At 44.3% G+C, this 17,171-nt stretch overlaps 4 protein-coding genes across 5 annotated transcripts; 1 reads left to right on the top strand and 3 right to left on the bottom strand.

The window, feature by feature from the left end:
- Window positions 1-12,463: 12,463 nt before the first annotated feature.
- Window positions 12,464-13,103, bottom strand: LOC111066631. Its single transcript, XM_022355373.2, has 2 exons — window positions 12,839-13,103; window positions 12,464-12,771 (listed from the first exon to the last, which is right to left on the bottom strand). The coding sequence occupies exons 1-2, from the start codon at window positions 12,981-12,983 to the stop codon at window positions 12,755-12,757; spliced, it is 162 nt and encodes a 53-aa protein (XP_022211065.2). The 5' UTR covers window positions 12,984-13,103; the 3' UTR covers window positions 12,464-12,754.
- On the bottom strand, window positions 12,464-15,079 carry LOC111066630 (thyroid transcription factor 1-associated protein 26). Of its 2 annotated transcripts, none has more exons than XM_022355371.2 (3): window positions 14,799-15,070; window positions 14,479-14,740; window positions 12,464-12,771 (listed from the first exon to the last, which is right to left on the bottom strand). In XM_022355371.2, the coding sequence occupies exons 1-2, from the start codon at window positions 15,000-15,002 to the stop codon at window positions 14,507-14,509; spliced, it is 438 nt and encodes a 145-aa protein (XP_022211063.2). In that variant the 5' UTR covers window positions 15,003-15,070; the 3' UTR covers window positions 12,464-12,771; window positions 14,479-14,506. The 2 variants fall into 2 exon arrangements, with proteins under 2 accessions (XP_022211063.2, XP_022211064.2); XM_022355372.2 differs by lacking the exon at window positions 12,464-12,771 and adding an exon at window positions 13,038-13,126 and having other exon boundaries at window positions 14,799-15,079.
- Window positions 15,080-15,317: 238 nt separating this feature from the next.
- Window positions 15,318-16,006, top strand: LOC111066629 (28S ribosomal protein S18c, mitochondrial). Its single transcript, XM_022355370.2, has 2 exons — window positions 15,318-15,411; window positions 15,467-16,006. The coding sequence occupies exons 1-2, from the start codon at window positions 15,378-15,380 to the stop codon at window positions 15,874-15,876; spliced, it is 444 nt and encodes a 147-aa protein (XP_022211062.2). The 5' UTR covers window positions 15,318-15,377; the 3' UTR covers window positions 15,877-16,006.
- LOC111066628 (nucleolar transcription factor 1-B) lies at window positions 15,879-16,662 on the bottom strand. The gene has a single exon (XM_022355369.2). The coding sequence runs from the start codon at window positions 16,585-16,587 to the stop codon at window positions 15,955-15,957; it is 633 nt and encodes a 210-aa protein (XP_022211061.2). The 5' UTR covers window positions 16,588-16,662; the 3' UTR covers window positions 15,879-15,954.
- Between the last annotated feature and the right edge of the window lie 509 nt (window positions 16,663-17,171).

Below are 17,171 nucleotides of genomic sequence, written 5' to 3'. Positions count from 1 at the left end.
AGACAAATTCAGTTTCAGTTTTACTTTTAAATTCAACATCAGTGGAGCGCAGCATATCAAAATAATTGCAAAAAGATACAAGATGTGCGCTACAAGGGAGAATATATTTATCCCGATCCCCTGGCAGCTTATCGCTTTGCGATTTTAATAACAATTTCAAATGATATTGCCCCGTTAAGACATCAGGCCCCGAGGGGGGCTTCAATGTTTGTCTTACCAGAGAGACTTATCAACGCTCCGCAGAGCAGCCAGAAACAATAAACCATTTGGCAATTGTCTCTTGATCCTGAAACCCGGTCGAACTCACGTCGTTTGAGGGGCATAAAGTAAAATAATAAAACATTTTAACTCGACATTTGATGGCTGTCTTTCCCCAATTTTATTTGTGTGGCATTGCGACCGGCAAATAAAAATAAAAGCAGAAACTGAAACCGAAACCCGAGCCGAGTCCTGGAAGACACCTTAGAGCGCTTTAATTTTTATGATGCAGCCACAAAGGAGCCAGAAATCGTAAATGCCAGCAAAATGACAGGAATCCAGTAGGATAACGAGGCAAAATTTATGCAATTAGAAATTAATATTATACAATTTGATCTCTCGCCTTATGGTCGGGACACGCGCATGGAGCGTCATAAATGTGTGTGGCAACTGCATGTTTATGCCACAATTTGAATGTTTATGCCACGGAGGCGTGACCCAGCAGCCTCCCGAGGAATCTGCCCTGCCTTTTGCTTCTGCGAATTTTCGTGCGCATTTCACCGAAAATTAATGTCACAATAACTGGATGGCTGGACGGATTAGACGGCTACAAATTTGACTCGCTCTCTGAATTGATGATAACTTTTATTAATCATTTAATGCGGGTGTCGTGGCAGGAGCAGACACAGAAGCTAGAGCTCAGAGTCTGCCGATAAGACTCCCGAATGAAGAACGTGAGAATCTTCCAACTGTCCGCAAGTGTCCAGGGGCGGGATTAGCCCCGGGGGGAGCTTTGTCTGAGGCTCGAATCTGAATAACACAAAGTCATTACAACGCAGCGCATTCATAATTAAAAATATTTACACAAATCAACACGGGTCCTGTCCTGAGGGTGGACTCGGAGCAGAAGATCAAGTGCAATGAGCGCGAGGAAAGTTTATCCTAATTAGTGAGGGAATGGGGGCAGGACAGACTATTGGATTACCCTAGATGGTAATTGAAAGCAAAAACCGAGAGAGAGAGAGAGCTGGTGCCGGATACAAGTTATGAAATTATGATAGGAAACATTTGTTTATTATCTATTTTTGATTATCTGTATGAAAATAAAACAGATCAGACAATACTTGAGGTTCTTCTTTTGTTTTGTCTGATTTGTTCTACACTCGCTGCCTAAAATTAATCTTTAAAACTGTTTGCAACTCTCTCATTTTTGAATTCAAAGTCAGGAACCTCAGGAGTTGAGGAATTTTGTTCTATTTTTGAGGATTCGCTCTACCCTACACCCTACTCCCAATCTCCCCCTGGAGTAACCCCGTGGCTAATTACAAATTCAGGCAAAATGCGCGCTTAAAAAAATACACAAAGAATAAATGGATCTTAGGGGTGGGACCGCTGCAGCAGGAAACTGGGGAAATCTAATAAATGGAACCAAAAATGTGCGTACATCAAGGAATACTTCGCGGGATTGGGGTTGGAGCAACACTCTGCATAGTTAAGTGAATTTGTAGCTGCATAAATCGAACTTTCACTTCGACCTTTTCTTAAAAAGAACCTTTCTTCCTTTCGTTGTCGTCGCTTGGATAGGCAGGACACGTAATGAGTGAAGCTGGACAAGGATCAGGAGCTGACTCCACCTTAGGGCGTTGATTTTTCCTACGGAATTAGCATAATTTCCTCAACTGTTTTCATTATGTCTGAATTTTAAGTAATTTTTTTCCTTCATGGCATATTTTTTCCTGGCCCGAGCCCTTGAGTTACTGGAGTTCCATTCCGAGTTCTGTTCTGCTTGCGACCATTGCAATTAAACGTGTAATTACTCGACTGCTTAAAAATGCGAGCGCACGAGGGTTTTCCTCCGCCCTTTCCGGTTTTTTTCTGTCGCCTTTTTCTTCTAATTGTTGTTATTTCATTTGTTCGCTTTTCACGGAAGTTTTAACTTGTTTTTATTTGATTTTCTTATTTACTTCGGTCTGAGTTATTAGCGAGCTCTCATTACAGCAGCAACAGAAGAAGTCGGGGATTCCCCTGTTTACTTGTTGTGACACTTTCAAGTGGAGCGTAAGGAAGGGGGAATGGGAATCCCGGATCAAGGGTCATGCCACGACAACAGAATTTTTTATTCGATTATTATTCTAGCTTAAACGAGTTTCTCTCCGTCTGTTCTGTTAAAGATTCCCTGTCTCATTGGACACTAATCTCTGGGATTCGATACCCCTTCCAGCATGTTTTCCTTGCGAGCTCCGAAGTCAGGAGTCAGAACAAATGGACAGACTGCACTTAAGGACACTCAGGACACACTCGACGCAGACTTTCCGTCTGCCAGATACGGCAGATACAAAGAATACTGAGTCGAAACAAAAAGCGAAGGCAGCAACAAAAGATTCGATACAACAGAAATGATTTCCTCCGACGGAAGAGCGAAATTGGCAAAAACGCGAAAGAAAGACGGAGAGCGGAGTCTATTAGCGGACAAAGGACCCGCCGGCCGGATAGTTTTATGATTTTGATAGCATGTGACAACAGGATGCATGTCCTGGAAGGGGCTGCCGCCTGGAGGGCATCAGTTATAGCCAAACATCCATTCGAGATGACTTTCCCATCACGAGTTTTATGTCTTTCCCATTTGCGATAGCCTAATGGATGCCGAGATACGATGCGAGGCAAATTAGATGTGAAGTGGGAGCATGGGGAGTACAGGGAGAACGTTGAGTTCTGGGAGTGAATGGGCAGGCAATTAGCCTGGACAATTGATGCCCATCCTTATCGGAGCAGTCGGAGGAGAATAAACTGCGCTGCACTGTTAATCGTCTGCCAAATTACGCGGGGATTATCCATGGGATGATGCTCTACTCTGCAGTCCTGTAATTGGCTTTAAAGTTTTCCGACTGGAGTCTAAAACTTCTTAAGGACATGTACTCGCGCTTTCTTCATGCGTGTGCGATTTGCATTCCCATCCCCCGTTGCCTGATGGCAAATATTCTGTGTGTGAAAGAGTCGTAAATCTTTTGGCGGTGCGTCTGCCACTCCGCTCCGATCCTGACTGGCTGTCTGTCTACCCCATAAATCATATGCAGCCAAGTATCCGTAAGAGATGAGACACGAGCCAACCAGATTTAAGCATTTTTACGCTCTTGACGGGCGGAACTTCGACGCAATCTGCCCCATCCCGCCCGGCGTGCACCACTCAGTTCTGGTCTTCTGGGAGCCACCAAAATAATCTCCAAGTTTTCAAGTTAACCAATTGCTGTGTTAAAGTTTTCCGAACGGAGGAACGAACGGAAGATTCGCATCCGGATGAAGCAACACAAAACTCGGACGGTCGTCCAGTAGTGGTTAAACACTACATAGTGTTATAATCAGGTATTAAAAAAGCCTGAATTATTCGAACAGCTAACAATAAGCGGTTTTAACAGAAATAGAGACTTAATATCAAACTAACGTCTTATGGGAATTCATAAGTTCTCTGTAAAACCTAAATTATTCCACTGCACATTTCTGTTTTTTTTTTTTTCTCGAACAAAATCTTATATTTACTTTTCATCTCCCGAAAGATTAAGACAAATATGGAGGGGGATAGATACGAGTATAAGAAACTACAACTAGTCGCAAGGCAACCCTTTCCCTTTCCGCAGGAGGAAAAAAGCAATCTCAGCTCGGAGCCGGAGGGCAAAACTATCTGGGAGTGGCGCACCCAGGACGGATCCGGGACATACCCAGGAGACACTTTGCCAATTAACAGTTACATGTGTTTGAACGGAATAATTGGGTTGCGTGACGGCCAGGATAATGACAGGAAGATAAACGGATGGGGTAGAGCTAAATATTAAACAAATAGAGCGGCGGCTCTAAAGTAAACTGACAACAGAACAGCGACCACAGCACACATGCCGCATTAATAACCTATGCTATTATAGTGATTCCAGATAGTGCGTCATCGCGGAACATCGAAGAAGGGAACTCTGGAGAACTACCCATCATCATAATCATCAAAGTCTGCCGCAGGACAAAGGCGTTGCTAAAGTTATTAACGCGTCGTGTGGCGTCAATCAACTTGGGGGCTTCCCAGCTCTCAATTTGCATGTCTTCGTGAAAGGGAGGACACACCCCATTCCAATCCCAACTCCCAATCCATTCTTAGGGTTACATTTTTGGGCTGAAAACGTTGGAAAACTTGAGGCTTAAGGCTGGTCCCGAAGTTTATGTTAATTTAATTGCAACACCAACCACATTAGAATAGTTTCACGTATCCTTATGAAGGATAAGCAGTGCACGAATGGGTTTCCCCCGGCGATTGATGAGCATTTGCCTTTTGCGGCTGCTTTCTCCATGCGGCTGACGCTGAGGATGCCTGGATGCCTGGATGCTGATGCCGTTGCCATTGACAAATGCCAAGACAGGGTATCCTTAATTAAGTTCCCTTACAGGGACTCTTAATTGCGTTAACTGGTTTGCTTGCTCACGAGAGAAGTGTGCTTTGTGCGAACATCATCCATCGATAGTTCCACATTTGATATGCCATCAAGAGGCCACACATCAAAGGCAGACCAGACCCAGCCATCATCAAATTTAAATTATGTTTACTCCTCAGATCCACAAAAAGCGACGGGTCTTGGGAGGGAGAAGCGTCTGCGGGTTATTTCTGATTTGATTTCAGGCTGATAGAGAAGCGTTGCATCTGGCTTTAAAGATGGTTTTCGCAAGAAAGTAAGCTTTGTTTTGTTTTGTGCTCAAGTCAGAATTGATTGTAAATTGATTTCTCTATTATTTTAGAAGAGAGACTAGTCCTAGATTCGAACACCTTTGGGCTTTCTGTTTTTTTGGGCCATTGTCTTGTTATTAGAGGACCCCAAAAGCATTCCAAGCCAAAATGAGAAAACCTCTCCGTCTACCGGAGTCCAGCAAATGTTTATTTATGTGCATCGCAGTTTGTATTTATGGCCGAATCATGATGACAAATGTCAGATGTGGCAAACACTTGAAATGGACACCACTCCTTCGTCCCACTCACAGGAGAAGTCACCCTCAAAGGACTTGGTTCAGTGGTGCGGAAACATTTTGCAAATATTCTTCGGCGAGCCGAATCGGGAATAGGAAATATTTATGGCTCGCTCAGCACATTACACACCTAATTTCTATATTAGTTTTCCTTGGGATGGACACTGTCCATAGATGCCGCAGACAAAGTGCTGAGCCTGAATATTTATACAGCTTGATTGGGTTTTCGTCACGCCCTCGGACAGAGTCCTGGCCATTTATCAGGAGTGTAGTGGAGGAGGATGTCTGGCCATATTTAGATGGGTTTATTTTGTTTTTATGGCTGCCTCATTAGGATCCATCGCATCTCTGTGCCTTCCTATGTTTGCAAAGGGTTTAAGTCCAACAAATGATTGCAATTTGTGAGCTGGATCCTTGTCCCCATCCTCTATCCTGTTCCCCAATGTAAGTTTGGGGAAGATATCGCTGATGATTTAATCGTGCGTAAATAATAGTTATAAATATCCATTGTCCATTATTGCTTCCGGCATCTATCGCGAAACGACTGAGCGGATCCGAACGACTGTTTAAAAGTTTCCATTTAGCAAAGCTTCCATTGAAAACTCATAATTTTGATTTACGGATGGGTTGGGGGACAGCTGTTAGTATTTTAACAATAGATATGAAATGCACCCCTGTGACTCATCCCTCATTCTCATCCTCATCAGTGGGTTCTGGGCATCGCATGTATCGCATTAGCACCTCATTTGATGCTGGGAAAAGAAATTAGGGGGAATATGACAGGCTGGACATGCTCTAAGGCCAGGGGGATACTTTAAAGTGGAATATCCTTGTTGGGAAGACAGTTTCCATTGCACTCGATTTGCATTTTCGTGTGTCGGGAATCACTTGATTTATGTGTCTGAATAAAGGAGGACTGCTCCTGATCTGGGCGCATAAATTTAAGCTAACCAAATAATTCCCCGCTCCCAGGAGACATGACATCCCCCACTCCTTCTTCTGCCCCTTCTCCGATCTAAACTCCAAACAAACGCAATTGAAGCCATGAATTGCAAATGAATTAATTTTCGGGAACAAAGGCGCTCAAAAGTTGAAATTGAATTTGTTGCTCATTAAAACGAGAGCACCACTTGCCACAGTCGGAGGAGGAGTATCCACAGGATGGATGGATGGACGGGTGGGTGTTGGTGGATTCTAGATTCAACCTGGAAAACCACTTAACCACACACGCCGCCGCCAACACATGGCCCGAACCGCACAACATGTTATGGCTACAATTAAGGCCATCATTTCAGAGGCAAGACATATGCAAATGGGCCGAAACGAAAAACCCCTTTCTGCCCATATATCATCTATAGTTGGGGTATGGGAATGGGGCTCCATGCTGTGCCATCATTTTTACTAGATCCAAAACCATCCCCGCCCGAGAATAGCTCTCCATGAATTTTAATTACGGCGTTGATATTTCAATTTGAATTTAAATATTGTGAGCTCAGTTAATTTCGTTAATAAATATTTATGGTGGTGCGGCGCTTAGCGTCGAGCAGTTGAGAAACCCCTTCTCAAATAGGGGAAAGAGTCGGTCCGTTCTGACTCCATCCGTTAGGCCATCGCTCTTGGCCAGTGTCAATAGAAGAGAGAAGCAGCCCTCAACATGGCTAAGCGAAATTACGTGCTCTCTTTTACACGAGGACCCACACGGGGACACACACGGGGCAGGACAAGGACATGCCACTCGTTAGCCGGTCAATTGATGGATGGCCTCATTGAGGAATGTCGTAGCAGACAATGGCCTGGATATGAGGACATCGCATTGAGAAGCACTTATCGCACCTCCATCCTGGAAACTCCTTCACTGACAGTTGAAATTAAATCAGCGCTGATTTCAGTTGGGACTTTAAATGAGACTGCCGCATCCATCTATTCACTCAAAGTATAGCTCCATGGCCCAATGCACCAATCCCTTCCAGAAGTACAGTCAGTCCTGGCACATGGCTCCTGTCGGACTGCTAAGCCCTTTGGCAACTCGGGAGATTAGCTTAAATTTGTGGCGGCACAATAAATTTCACGTCTTGGCATTAAAAATTAAGCGTCGCCACAGATGAAAAGGCAGTTGACTTTTTTGTTGGAATCTCTTCTGCACATCCTTCAGCTAATTACACTGATCGGCATGAATTAAATAAACATTACAATGAAAACTAGTGGAATTTCCAAAAATAACCAGATTAATCTCTAAACTATTTGATTGCATTGGAAATTTAAAAAAATCTTTATTCTGGAGTTGTGTTCCCATCACTTTTATCAGCATTCTCTCTCGAAACTTTTGCAGGACAGTGTAACACTCGCTCGTGACTCTTTCGCGCTAGATTCTTCCAACCCAATAAATTTCACCTGAGTCGGCGTTGTCACGCCTCTGCATATGTCTCTCCCCAAACCATCCTTCGTTGCTTCCTTAATTTATGTGAGCGAAAGTATCTATGCATCTACCTCTGCGTATGTATGGAAGTTAGACTGTGTGAGTGGGCTTTGGAAAACTTGCAGGTTGTCTATACGAATTTTCACAGTTAAGAATGTACAGTCAAAGGAGCGCGGCAAAGGGCTTAGTGAGGACTAACATTCTCCCGAACCGAGCGAAGGGAAGTAAGTATGGATTCCCACGACAGGAGAGGGGATGCATGAGCCCGGGCTCATGAGGGAAATCGAATAAAAAATCCATTTGCCAGGCACCGCGTTCTCTCCTTCCCTTTCCCATCCTATTTTTTTTTGGGTAAATGTGGCTATTTTTTGCTCATATTTCAAAGGGAATGGAATTACAAAACAAATTACAGAATCCAAAATACAAAATAAGAGGCATATTTCTCACTTTTATGATGTTTACTGGACACGCCCCCCAACGAACCCTGCTTCTGATGACCTTTCACCCTTATTAGAGCAGCGGGACAGCGCCGCCTTTTCTATGCGATGTATTTTTTTTAATTTTGAATTTCGAATAGAAATTTACATAATTTATGGGCAGCAACAAAAGTCAAATACAGATACGGGAGCCTGAAGCAGGAGCAGTTGTCATAGCATATGCCAGGACCACATTTTTTTTTATTAAAAATATGTTTAAAATTTACGTTTTTTCAAACCACGCGACAACAAATGAGACGCAAATTATTTTCGGTTCATTCGGAGACGGTTCGCTTCTTGATTTGGTCAAAGTCGCGCCTCATTAAGAGCTCATTAAAGTCTCGAGACTCAAGGAGACCGCCGCGCTAGTTATTCCTGAGCATTTTAACACGTTTTTAATTTTAATGCATTTTATGGCCCCCCTTAACGAAGTCTTCGCCAGAGTCAGAGTCCCCTCCCCATCAGAGTTTGCTCCAGAGGGCCGACTTTCACTTGTTGACTGCTGCTCCGCGGCATCCTCGTCAACGTCACCGCACATCAGGACATCAGCACGTCAAACTTAATTAGGAAGGGAAAGTGGAAAAGATGTGACTGAGGATGGTTCGTATACAGAGGGTGAGGTGAGGGTTGGTTGCTACTGCTGCTGCTGTGGTTCGTTCATTGTTTTTATGGTTTGCGCTAATTAGTTACGAAGTCATAGAATTTTACAGAAATTGCCTCGAGGACTGACAGAGAAGTTATTGTCATGTTGCCCGTAATCCTCCTCTGGTCTGAACCAGTCATCATTTGTGGTTTCCGCCATTGGAAGAGAGGTTGAAAGGAATACGTTTATTCCAACAATTTGTGTAAATTCTCGCCACAAATTAATCAAACCAACTCCGGATGACTGACCACTTGACCAGGCCTGCAGAAGGAGTATAAATCTCAGGAACGCAACGAATCCGAGCCAGAACCGAGAGCCCAGAATCCAGAACGCAGCCAATTACAGGGCAACCCATTTGACAAAGTGGTACACCAGGATCCAAGATGAGCCCGCTCCGAGTAAGATGTTCGGTGAGTCCATAAATTTGCGGGCGACACGGAAATAATTATGCAGACAGGCGGCCTAAGGGGGTTACGGAAAAGGGAAGAGTTACCCCTGAATGCCTGAGGTCTTAAATTAAAATAAGTAAAAATTATACGACTATGAGGTACCGCTCGTCTGGTACATTTATACAATCACGATTAGATTCTTTCTGGATCGGTAGCAAAAGTATATCTCCAAGATGCAGACAGAATGGGAGACTCGCCTGAATGGAATACACCCTTTCTACTCTAGGTATTCCGAGTATAAATACCACGCCCCGCTGTTGTAAATCAAAGTCAGTGGGCTTTGTATTGGATTTGCCGAAAGGAATTTGTAGACATTAAGAAAGTCCAACTTCAACATTAACTCCTTCTCCCAATCGTAGTGGAAGTCGTAGTCCTGTCTTCCTGTTGCTTTCCTGCTGTGGATTGGGGTCTTTTAGACATTTGAATAAAGTTGGACCTTGTTTGGGGAAAGTGTCGCCGACATGTTAAGACTTCCCCCAGATTTATAGCCCAAGAAAAGGAAGGACCAAGGAGGGTGGAAGGAGGAGTGACATTTGGAGGTGGACAGGCATGTCCTGGGCCAATTTAAAAATTGAATTTTAAATCCTCCTGCTTCACTGCAGGCTAATCATTCATCAGATTGGTTCGGTTCGACACATGTGTGCGGTTGTTAGATCTCTTATCGTGGCAAAATTTTGACACATGCCACACCGAGTTCCATTTTCCATTGTCTCTGGTACTCTCCGAGGGGCCTAATGCGATTATTTTCTGTGTTTTTGTCCCAAATTCTGGAAAGCAAAGGAAAGCCATTTGTCAGCAGCTCTGATTAAATTGGATTGTAGATGCTCATAACTGTCACACATGGCTCCGTGGTGTGTCAACACCAAACCACCCAAAAAAAAAGGAACAAAAACATAAAAACAAAAGTGAAAAGGGAAGATAAAGTTTCGAAAGGACTAGACGATGAATGGAATACCCTTGCAATTCTAGGTTTACTATTCCATAGTTTGGAATCCCTCCAACGAATACTTCAACCATTAAGCCTCAATAGATTTCCCATCGCATACATGGCAATACAATACAATGCCCCTTTGGGCAGGGTATTTAACACAATTCAGCGTAGTTTTTCAATAAACCTATGAAAAGGTACGAGTGCTGATGCTTTTGAGCCCTCACCCTTGGCATTGTCCGTGACCGTGGCCCTGCCAATATTCCTTCCCCTGTGCCCCTGAGGATGTTCTCCAGGCAACTCATCGTAAACGCAATTTGATTTATGGACAATGTGGAAATTGAAAATTGTCGCATGGTCACTTTAATTTCTGAGTTATGCGACTTTAAACCGAGTTGAGGGATGGCCGCGGACCACTGTCGCTGATGATGCAGGAAGTGAATTATGTCATGCTTCATTGTGAGGTTATGTAGCGATGACACACTGTACACGGTACAGTCGACGCACGGAGCTGTATACCGACGAAACTGTACTTGTTGACCGCGCCTCCGCCCCAGGATCAGCCTTGGGTTGTTGCGTGCGAAAGGAGGAAGTGGCACGCGTCGCTTGTTAGTCGCTCGCTGTTGCAAGTTAAAGAGCAATCGGGGCGGACCAGGGCGGGGCACCAACAACCCTCATTGTTTCAGGTCGTCCTCGTCCTGTCCTGGTTCTTAATCGGGGTGGGGGTGTGTTTGATGTTTGCCTGTTTACTGCTGGCCGCTGAAGTGCCTCGATGGTTTAGTGTCGGATTATAGTTTTGACATTTTTCCGATCGGCGAGAGGCTGATTGCAGATGAGTATCGTCGGAAGCGGATGATGGATGCGCCCCCCTCCTCTCCGTTGAAGTGTGAAATATGCCGTCAGCTTGTCCGGTGTACACTGCCCACTCTCCCTTCTCTGGATGCCATTTCTCGATACGGAGGACATTCCACGCATCGCTCATTCCCGAGAATGTTAACCCTTTTCTTGACCCCTTGGGGCCGCTTGACAAAGTTTCACTTATTTGGCAATTATTGGAAATATTTTCCAGTTTTAATTGAAAAACTGAAACCAAATCTGGCTTTCCTGCTGATACCCATCTGGTCTGGGCCACTTTCATGCATGCCTGCACCTGCTGCTGCTGTTGTCCACAATTAAAATAGCTCACTCCACCAGCCCCAACCTCTGCCAGAGGTCCATTGAAAAAGTTTTCATGGTTATCACTTTGTGCCTGCTCTGGAGGGGGTTTTATTTTTCATGGCTTTTCAATTTTAATTGAAATTTATGCGCATCTCTCAAAGGGTTTCTCCGCACCAAACGGGCCCACTAGCTACCTTGCCAACACTCCTCCAGCCACGTGTTCGCCAAAAAAAGCATTGCAAATTGTTGAAAATTTCAAAATTTACATGTACAATCGCCTGAAGCGATCCTGGAAGGGGTGAAAGTGAGGTGGAGCGGGGAAAGGGCGGGACGGAGTCCTGTGATTTACAGCCCGCACTTTGGTAATTTACGAGCCGCAGCACTTGAAACAGAAACAGAACCCAACAGAACCGAACCACACCGAACACGGAAAGTGCATGCAAAAACTTGTATTATTTTGTTGTTGCGGCGCCATTTTATTGCTATTCGGTTTGTTCATGTGTAAAATTTGAAATTGTTGTAAATAATTACCCTAATGGTTGCATGCCCCATCCAACCCTACGTCTACCCGTCTCCCATTTCCTCGTGGACCAGTTGCCACTTCTTTTTCTTGAACAGTTAATTTGTGAGTCGAGCAGGCAGCGTCGCCATTTGTAATTAAGCCTAAACCGTTAATATTTCAGACAGATAAGAGCAACTGCACCCTATCCTATCGTATCCCCATGAATGGGAATTCACAACCATTCCCATCCCAGATATACCCATAAATTCTGAACCAAAACTTGGTCCTTCGACCAGGATCAGCACCAAATTGTTGGGGAAACATTTTACGGGTCGGCTAAAGCGAATCTCTCCCATGGTCCATGGTCGGGTGTTAATTTCCAGCCTGATTTTTTCTTATCTCAGCCTCAACGAAAGTGAAAATTCGCTTTCCCTCGACTTTTCCTTCTATTTGTTTTGCCAAGAATTTAATTAGCATACCGAATCGTTAACAAGATTGGAAAGCCCCTGAGTTATGCACAAGTTTAGCATGTAAATATCGGGTGGAGAGGAGAAGGACCTGAAGGGAAAGTGCCTCTTCTTTCTGAGTGGCCGAAATTGTAATTAAGATGTATGCCTCTCGACCTGAAGAATATTGCTTGCTAGGCAGCAGTGAATGGGTAACGGAATCTCTGAATAGAGAAGTACATAAATCATTAGTATATTTCACAAACTAAACGAATTTAATGATGGAAAAATATACACGACTACAAACGATGTTAATATTTACAATATCTTACTAAAGTAGCTTTATTTGTAATAGTGCGCTACGTTATCCGATAAATCTTTAACTTTGAAAGAGCTTATAGAAATTTATTTGCATGTAATCATCCATAGATCGACTAACATAGAAAAGTGCGAGTATGTGTGCACTGAGCATCTCTAAGCTAAGAAGCTAAGGCTAGACTTAAGTTAAGTTACGACTTATATCCCATGCGAGTGAGTTCGATCTTAGCCAATGTGGATATCTAAAAGAAGAAAGAGCATAGTGATTGGTTAGCTGGTTGGCTTGATACAACACACGACACAACTTACTATTATGATGGATGTTTATGTTAATTTTTGGAATCTTTATTTTCGGTTTGGCTCTGCCTTTGGGCTTGGGGGCCGCGAAGGCATCCCCAGAGCAGAGAACAAGGCACACCACGAACAGAAGCCACCCGAACCTGAAGTGTTTCATTTTGATTGTGAATAATCGTACTTATGTATAACGGAGATTGAGCGAGGCTGAGAGCTGAACGATTACTGAGGTTTAGATGATGACCGTTCTTAAATAAATCATCGTGCAGAGTCAGAATTTTTAAAAAACTCATCGGGAATTCTCTGAAATTGTATAAAATCCCCGAAACGCTGATGATGATGAAATCAATGAGGCTGTTATCTGTTTGGATTTTACCACTGGGGCGTGCTTATCAATAAATCCGAAAGTAAACCCCCGGACCAATGAAATACCCTGCTAAACGGATCTACCCGTAAGAGCTCGTTCAAACCATTATCGGGGTGACAGTGACAGCCAATGCACTCGAGTGCCGACTACTCGAACATAAACATGCATAAATTGCATTATAAGCGACCCAAACAAAGCATTAACCATTTCAGCGATCCCCTCCCGCTGCCCGAGCAGCCATAACTATTCATTATCGACACATAAACGACCCTCTCCCGGGCCAAGGGCAGGGCACTCGTAACTTCAAATTTTTATTAAATAAACAGAACAAAGCAATGGCCGGAAAATGTCACATGCTCTTACTACAGAGGGGAGGACAGAGGACCTAGGACATATATACGAGCATCCTTCTGACCCACTAAATTGGATATGCGAATTGCATGGCTGAAAGAATAGCGCAAAGAACCCTTTCTATCCTAGAGTTCCTCCCATCCCTCTCCAGAACATCCTGCGTAATTCAATATTTGACAATATGAGATTTATGGCTACAGGGTCTAGCGACTTCCGCTGGGCTAGCGACGTCCTCGTCCTCGTCGACGTTGTCGTCGTCGTTTTATTTGTATAAAGTATAATTTTTGATTTAGTGCGATTTGTGGCAACGGTTTGAGAGCTGCGCCGCACACACGGGGGGTGGCAAAAGGGTTGAGGTCTAAGCGAGCGCAATAGTTTCGCAATATCCGAAAAGTGAAAGTTTTCCTCGCTTTGTTTGCCTTGTATACGATGGTGCGGATATGAGACCGCATGCTGATAGTCATTCAGGATTCTGGAGGCAGACCTCTACTCCATCCTCCTGCAAGGCGGAAGCGGATGTTATACCAGCGGAATGCGCATAAAAGTTTATTATTATGCCTTAAATTTGGTAAAAATTGAAGAGAACTGCCGAAGTGCAGATGACAACAAATTGCTTTGTTTGGCTTTGTCGAATACGCGAGGGAATTAGCAGAGACGCCTACCGGCAATGACAACCTCTTCAACTGGGGTTGCTGGGGCATGAACACAGGATGCAGACGCCAGTGCCACCTGATAAGGCGCGAAAGTGCTTGGCAGAAGGCAATATCCCGCGAAAATTTGCATAGCTCGTGGGAGCGAACAATCCAAGGCAATCAAAGGGTTGCCGCACGGCCGGAAGCGCGAGACATGCGAATTTATTACAGGTTGCATTAAATTTAATTTTCAGTCGGAGCGTGTGCGGAAACTACCAATGGGCCCGCCCAGGAGATTGACTTACGCAGTCATGCGCGTAATGAAGCAAGGTGTCACCGTTGCTTCATCTCCTCGATCTGCTTAAGCAGCAGCTGCATGCGATCCTTCATCAGAGGCTGGCCGCGCTGGGTGCGCTTGCTGATAGCCTTGGTTTTCTCGAGTCGCTGCTTCTTGTAGGCTTTGATGCGGGCATCCTTCTCGGCTCGCACCTGTTGGCGCTCAGCCTCGGCTTTGGCCGCCTTCTGCTGACGGATCATTTGGCGGATATCGGGCTTGTTGGGCTTATCCTGGAATGCAGTGCGTAATGTGTGAGTGGTGGCGTCTCAGCATTTTGCTGCTACTTACTGTTTTTAGTTTCGGCTTGCTCTTCTGATTAAAGTTTGGTTTCTGCCACTGCGTAGTCTTGGCATGGCTGGGCGTTGGCTTTTTGTTGGTTTTTCCCTGAGGTTGTTGTGTTTTCGGCTTCATTTTATTCCACTTGTAAACAAACGAAAAACGTGTCGGCAGACAGCTGTTGCTCTGTCGCATATCGATGTATCGATTGCACATTGGCGGTGCTGTAAGACACCGCGAATTCGGTATTAGGTAGCACTCTAATAAGGGCTGTCTGTGTAGAAATAAAATAGATGTGTAGTAAAAACATTAGTTAAACCCTTTTCGAAAAATAATGTAAGTCATTAATATTAATTAGTCTTATAGAAAATGTATTTGTTAATCGGATAAAATTATATGTCAAGTGGCGAGAGTCCTATCTAGCTTATAATATCAAGCCGAATATCAAAATCGAGGAATAGCAACGCAGTCACATCATCACAGCTTGTAGTGTTCGTCGGTATATATACGGTATTTTTCGAACATAAGAAGGTATATTTCGGTATATTTCTATACGTACTATACGGTATACGGTACTACAATTTATTGAAAATGTTTAAAATTACTAAATTTATTGCACAAAATGGCAAGTAAATGATATAATTATCTAGACATTATCTAATCCAACCTTCGCCCACTAGCTACAGTTGCCAATTTAACTGGCAACCGTCTGACACGGCCCGCAAATCGTTTGTATGCCCTGTCCAGCAGTGTGGAAGACAAAAGCACAACACGAGATGGATCGGATGAACCGATTGACATAACGAATCCCTTCGAGAAGGATCCCCAGCAGTGCATACTGTGCAAGAACAACATCACCCCGCACTACAAGAATGTCCGGCTGCTGTCCCAGTTCCAGTCGTCCTACACGGGCCGCATCTACGGACGCCACATAACTGGGTTATGCAAGCAGAAGCAGGAGGATGTGGAGCGGGCAATTCTGCGGGCCCAGCAGTGTCTGCTGATGCCGGGCTACCACAAAGACCTGGACTTCCTGCAGGACCCCAAGCTCTTCGATCCGGAGAGGCCTGTGCGTCCGCATAAATATTAGTTTGCATTTATATTTTGTTCAAAATTGGTTTTTATTGCGAAGTAATGCATTTTGCCACCGTAAAGCATTTTCCGAGTGTCAGTCCTCCTCCAGGTACCGCAGCATCTCGAGGGGAATGCCTAGGTGTATCAACATATTCTTCTTTGTCGGGCGGGGATCGACCATGGCCTGCAGGTCGTTCACAGTGGCTATGAAACCCCTCCGCCAGGTCTCGATGTCCGCCTGCAGCTCGGGGATTCTGCTGTCTTGTGGTTCTACTTCATCGTTCTCTTCCATTTCCTCTTGGTCGTCTTCTTCATCATCCTCTTGGTCTTCTACAATCTTGCGTTTTTCATCGTCTTGCATCTTTCCCTCTTGTGGTTCCTGCTCATCATCCTGTTCTTTTCGCTCTTTGTTGTTTTTCTCTTTTTCTAGTGGTTTATTATCCTTTGATTTTGGAGTGAGCTCATTCTCCTTATGTTCGCTTACAGCTGGGAACTCCAGCCGCTTCTTGGTAAGCTCCGTGCGGATGCGGGACAATCCGACGCGTTTGCGAGTGTTTGTGGATAGCGGCAGGGCGCGGGGAGTATCTTGAGCCTGATCTGTAGGTGTTGTGGTTCCCAATTTATCCTGGTGCAGCCTCACCAAAGGCGTGGTAAAGCACCGCCGACTTGGCATGCCAAGCCGGGGTCTACGCACAGACAACGGGGTTCCAATCGCCTCCTCCGCCATTCAAATTCCACGAAATACATGCAAAATACATTCAAATTGAATTGTTTACAAGCATTTTAGAAATGCGCAAGGCTGCCAGACTACCTGCGAAGTTAGTTCCATAAATGGACACCACTGTGGCGCCCCTTTGAATGTAGAGAAAGTTATATATTTTGATCGTTTTCATTTTATTTTATTTTTAATTTAATAACTTTTTAAAATCACTTAATATTATTGTGTTCATATTGATTTCCACACGTCGAATCGAACCGTATCTATAACGATGTAGATTCAGGTTTGATAAGCTGCTTAATAAGCAAGCAAGCCTCCTTAAAGTTTCCTTGCCGACATTCTTCATTGCTTTATTTGCTGCTGTGGCTGATGCTGTTCGATCTAACCGACTTATGACTATACCAGCCAATATACCGATCTTATGTAGCGCCATCCGTCATGCCTTCAGCTGAAAGCGATGCTGATAAGGTGCGATCGGGGATTTTCTTTAGCGAAAAACAACACGAGAGCGATCCGATTCAGTCTAGATAGCTGGCCATATCTAATAAAATAGGTAATTGGGGAACCACATGACTTAAGGAGTTCGTTGGCTT

The sequence above is a fragment of the Drosophila obscura genome, unplaced genomic scaffold, assembly GCF_018151105.1.
Source record: "Drosophila obscura isolate BZ-5 IFL unplaced genomic scaffold, ASM1815110v1 contig_150, whole genome shotgun sequence".
Lineage (NCBI taxonomy): Eukaryota > Metazoa > Arthropoda > Insecta > Diptera > Drosophilidae > Drosophila > Drosophila obscura.
This window is presented reverse-complemented; position numbering and strand designations above follow the sequence as displayed.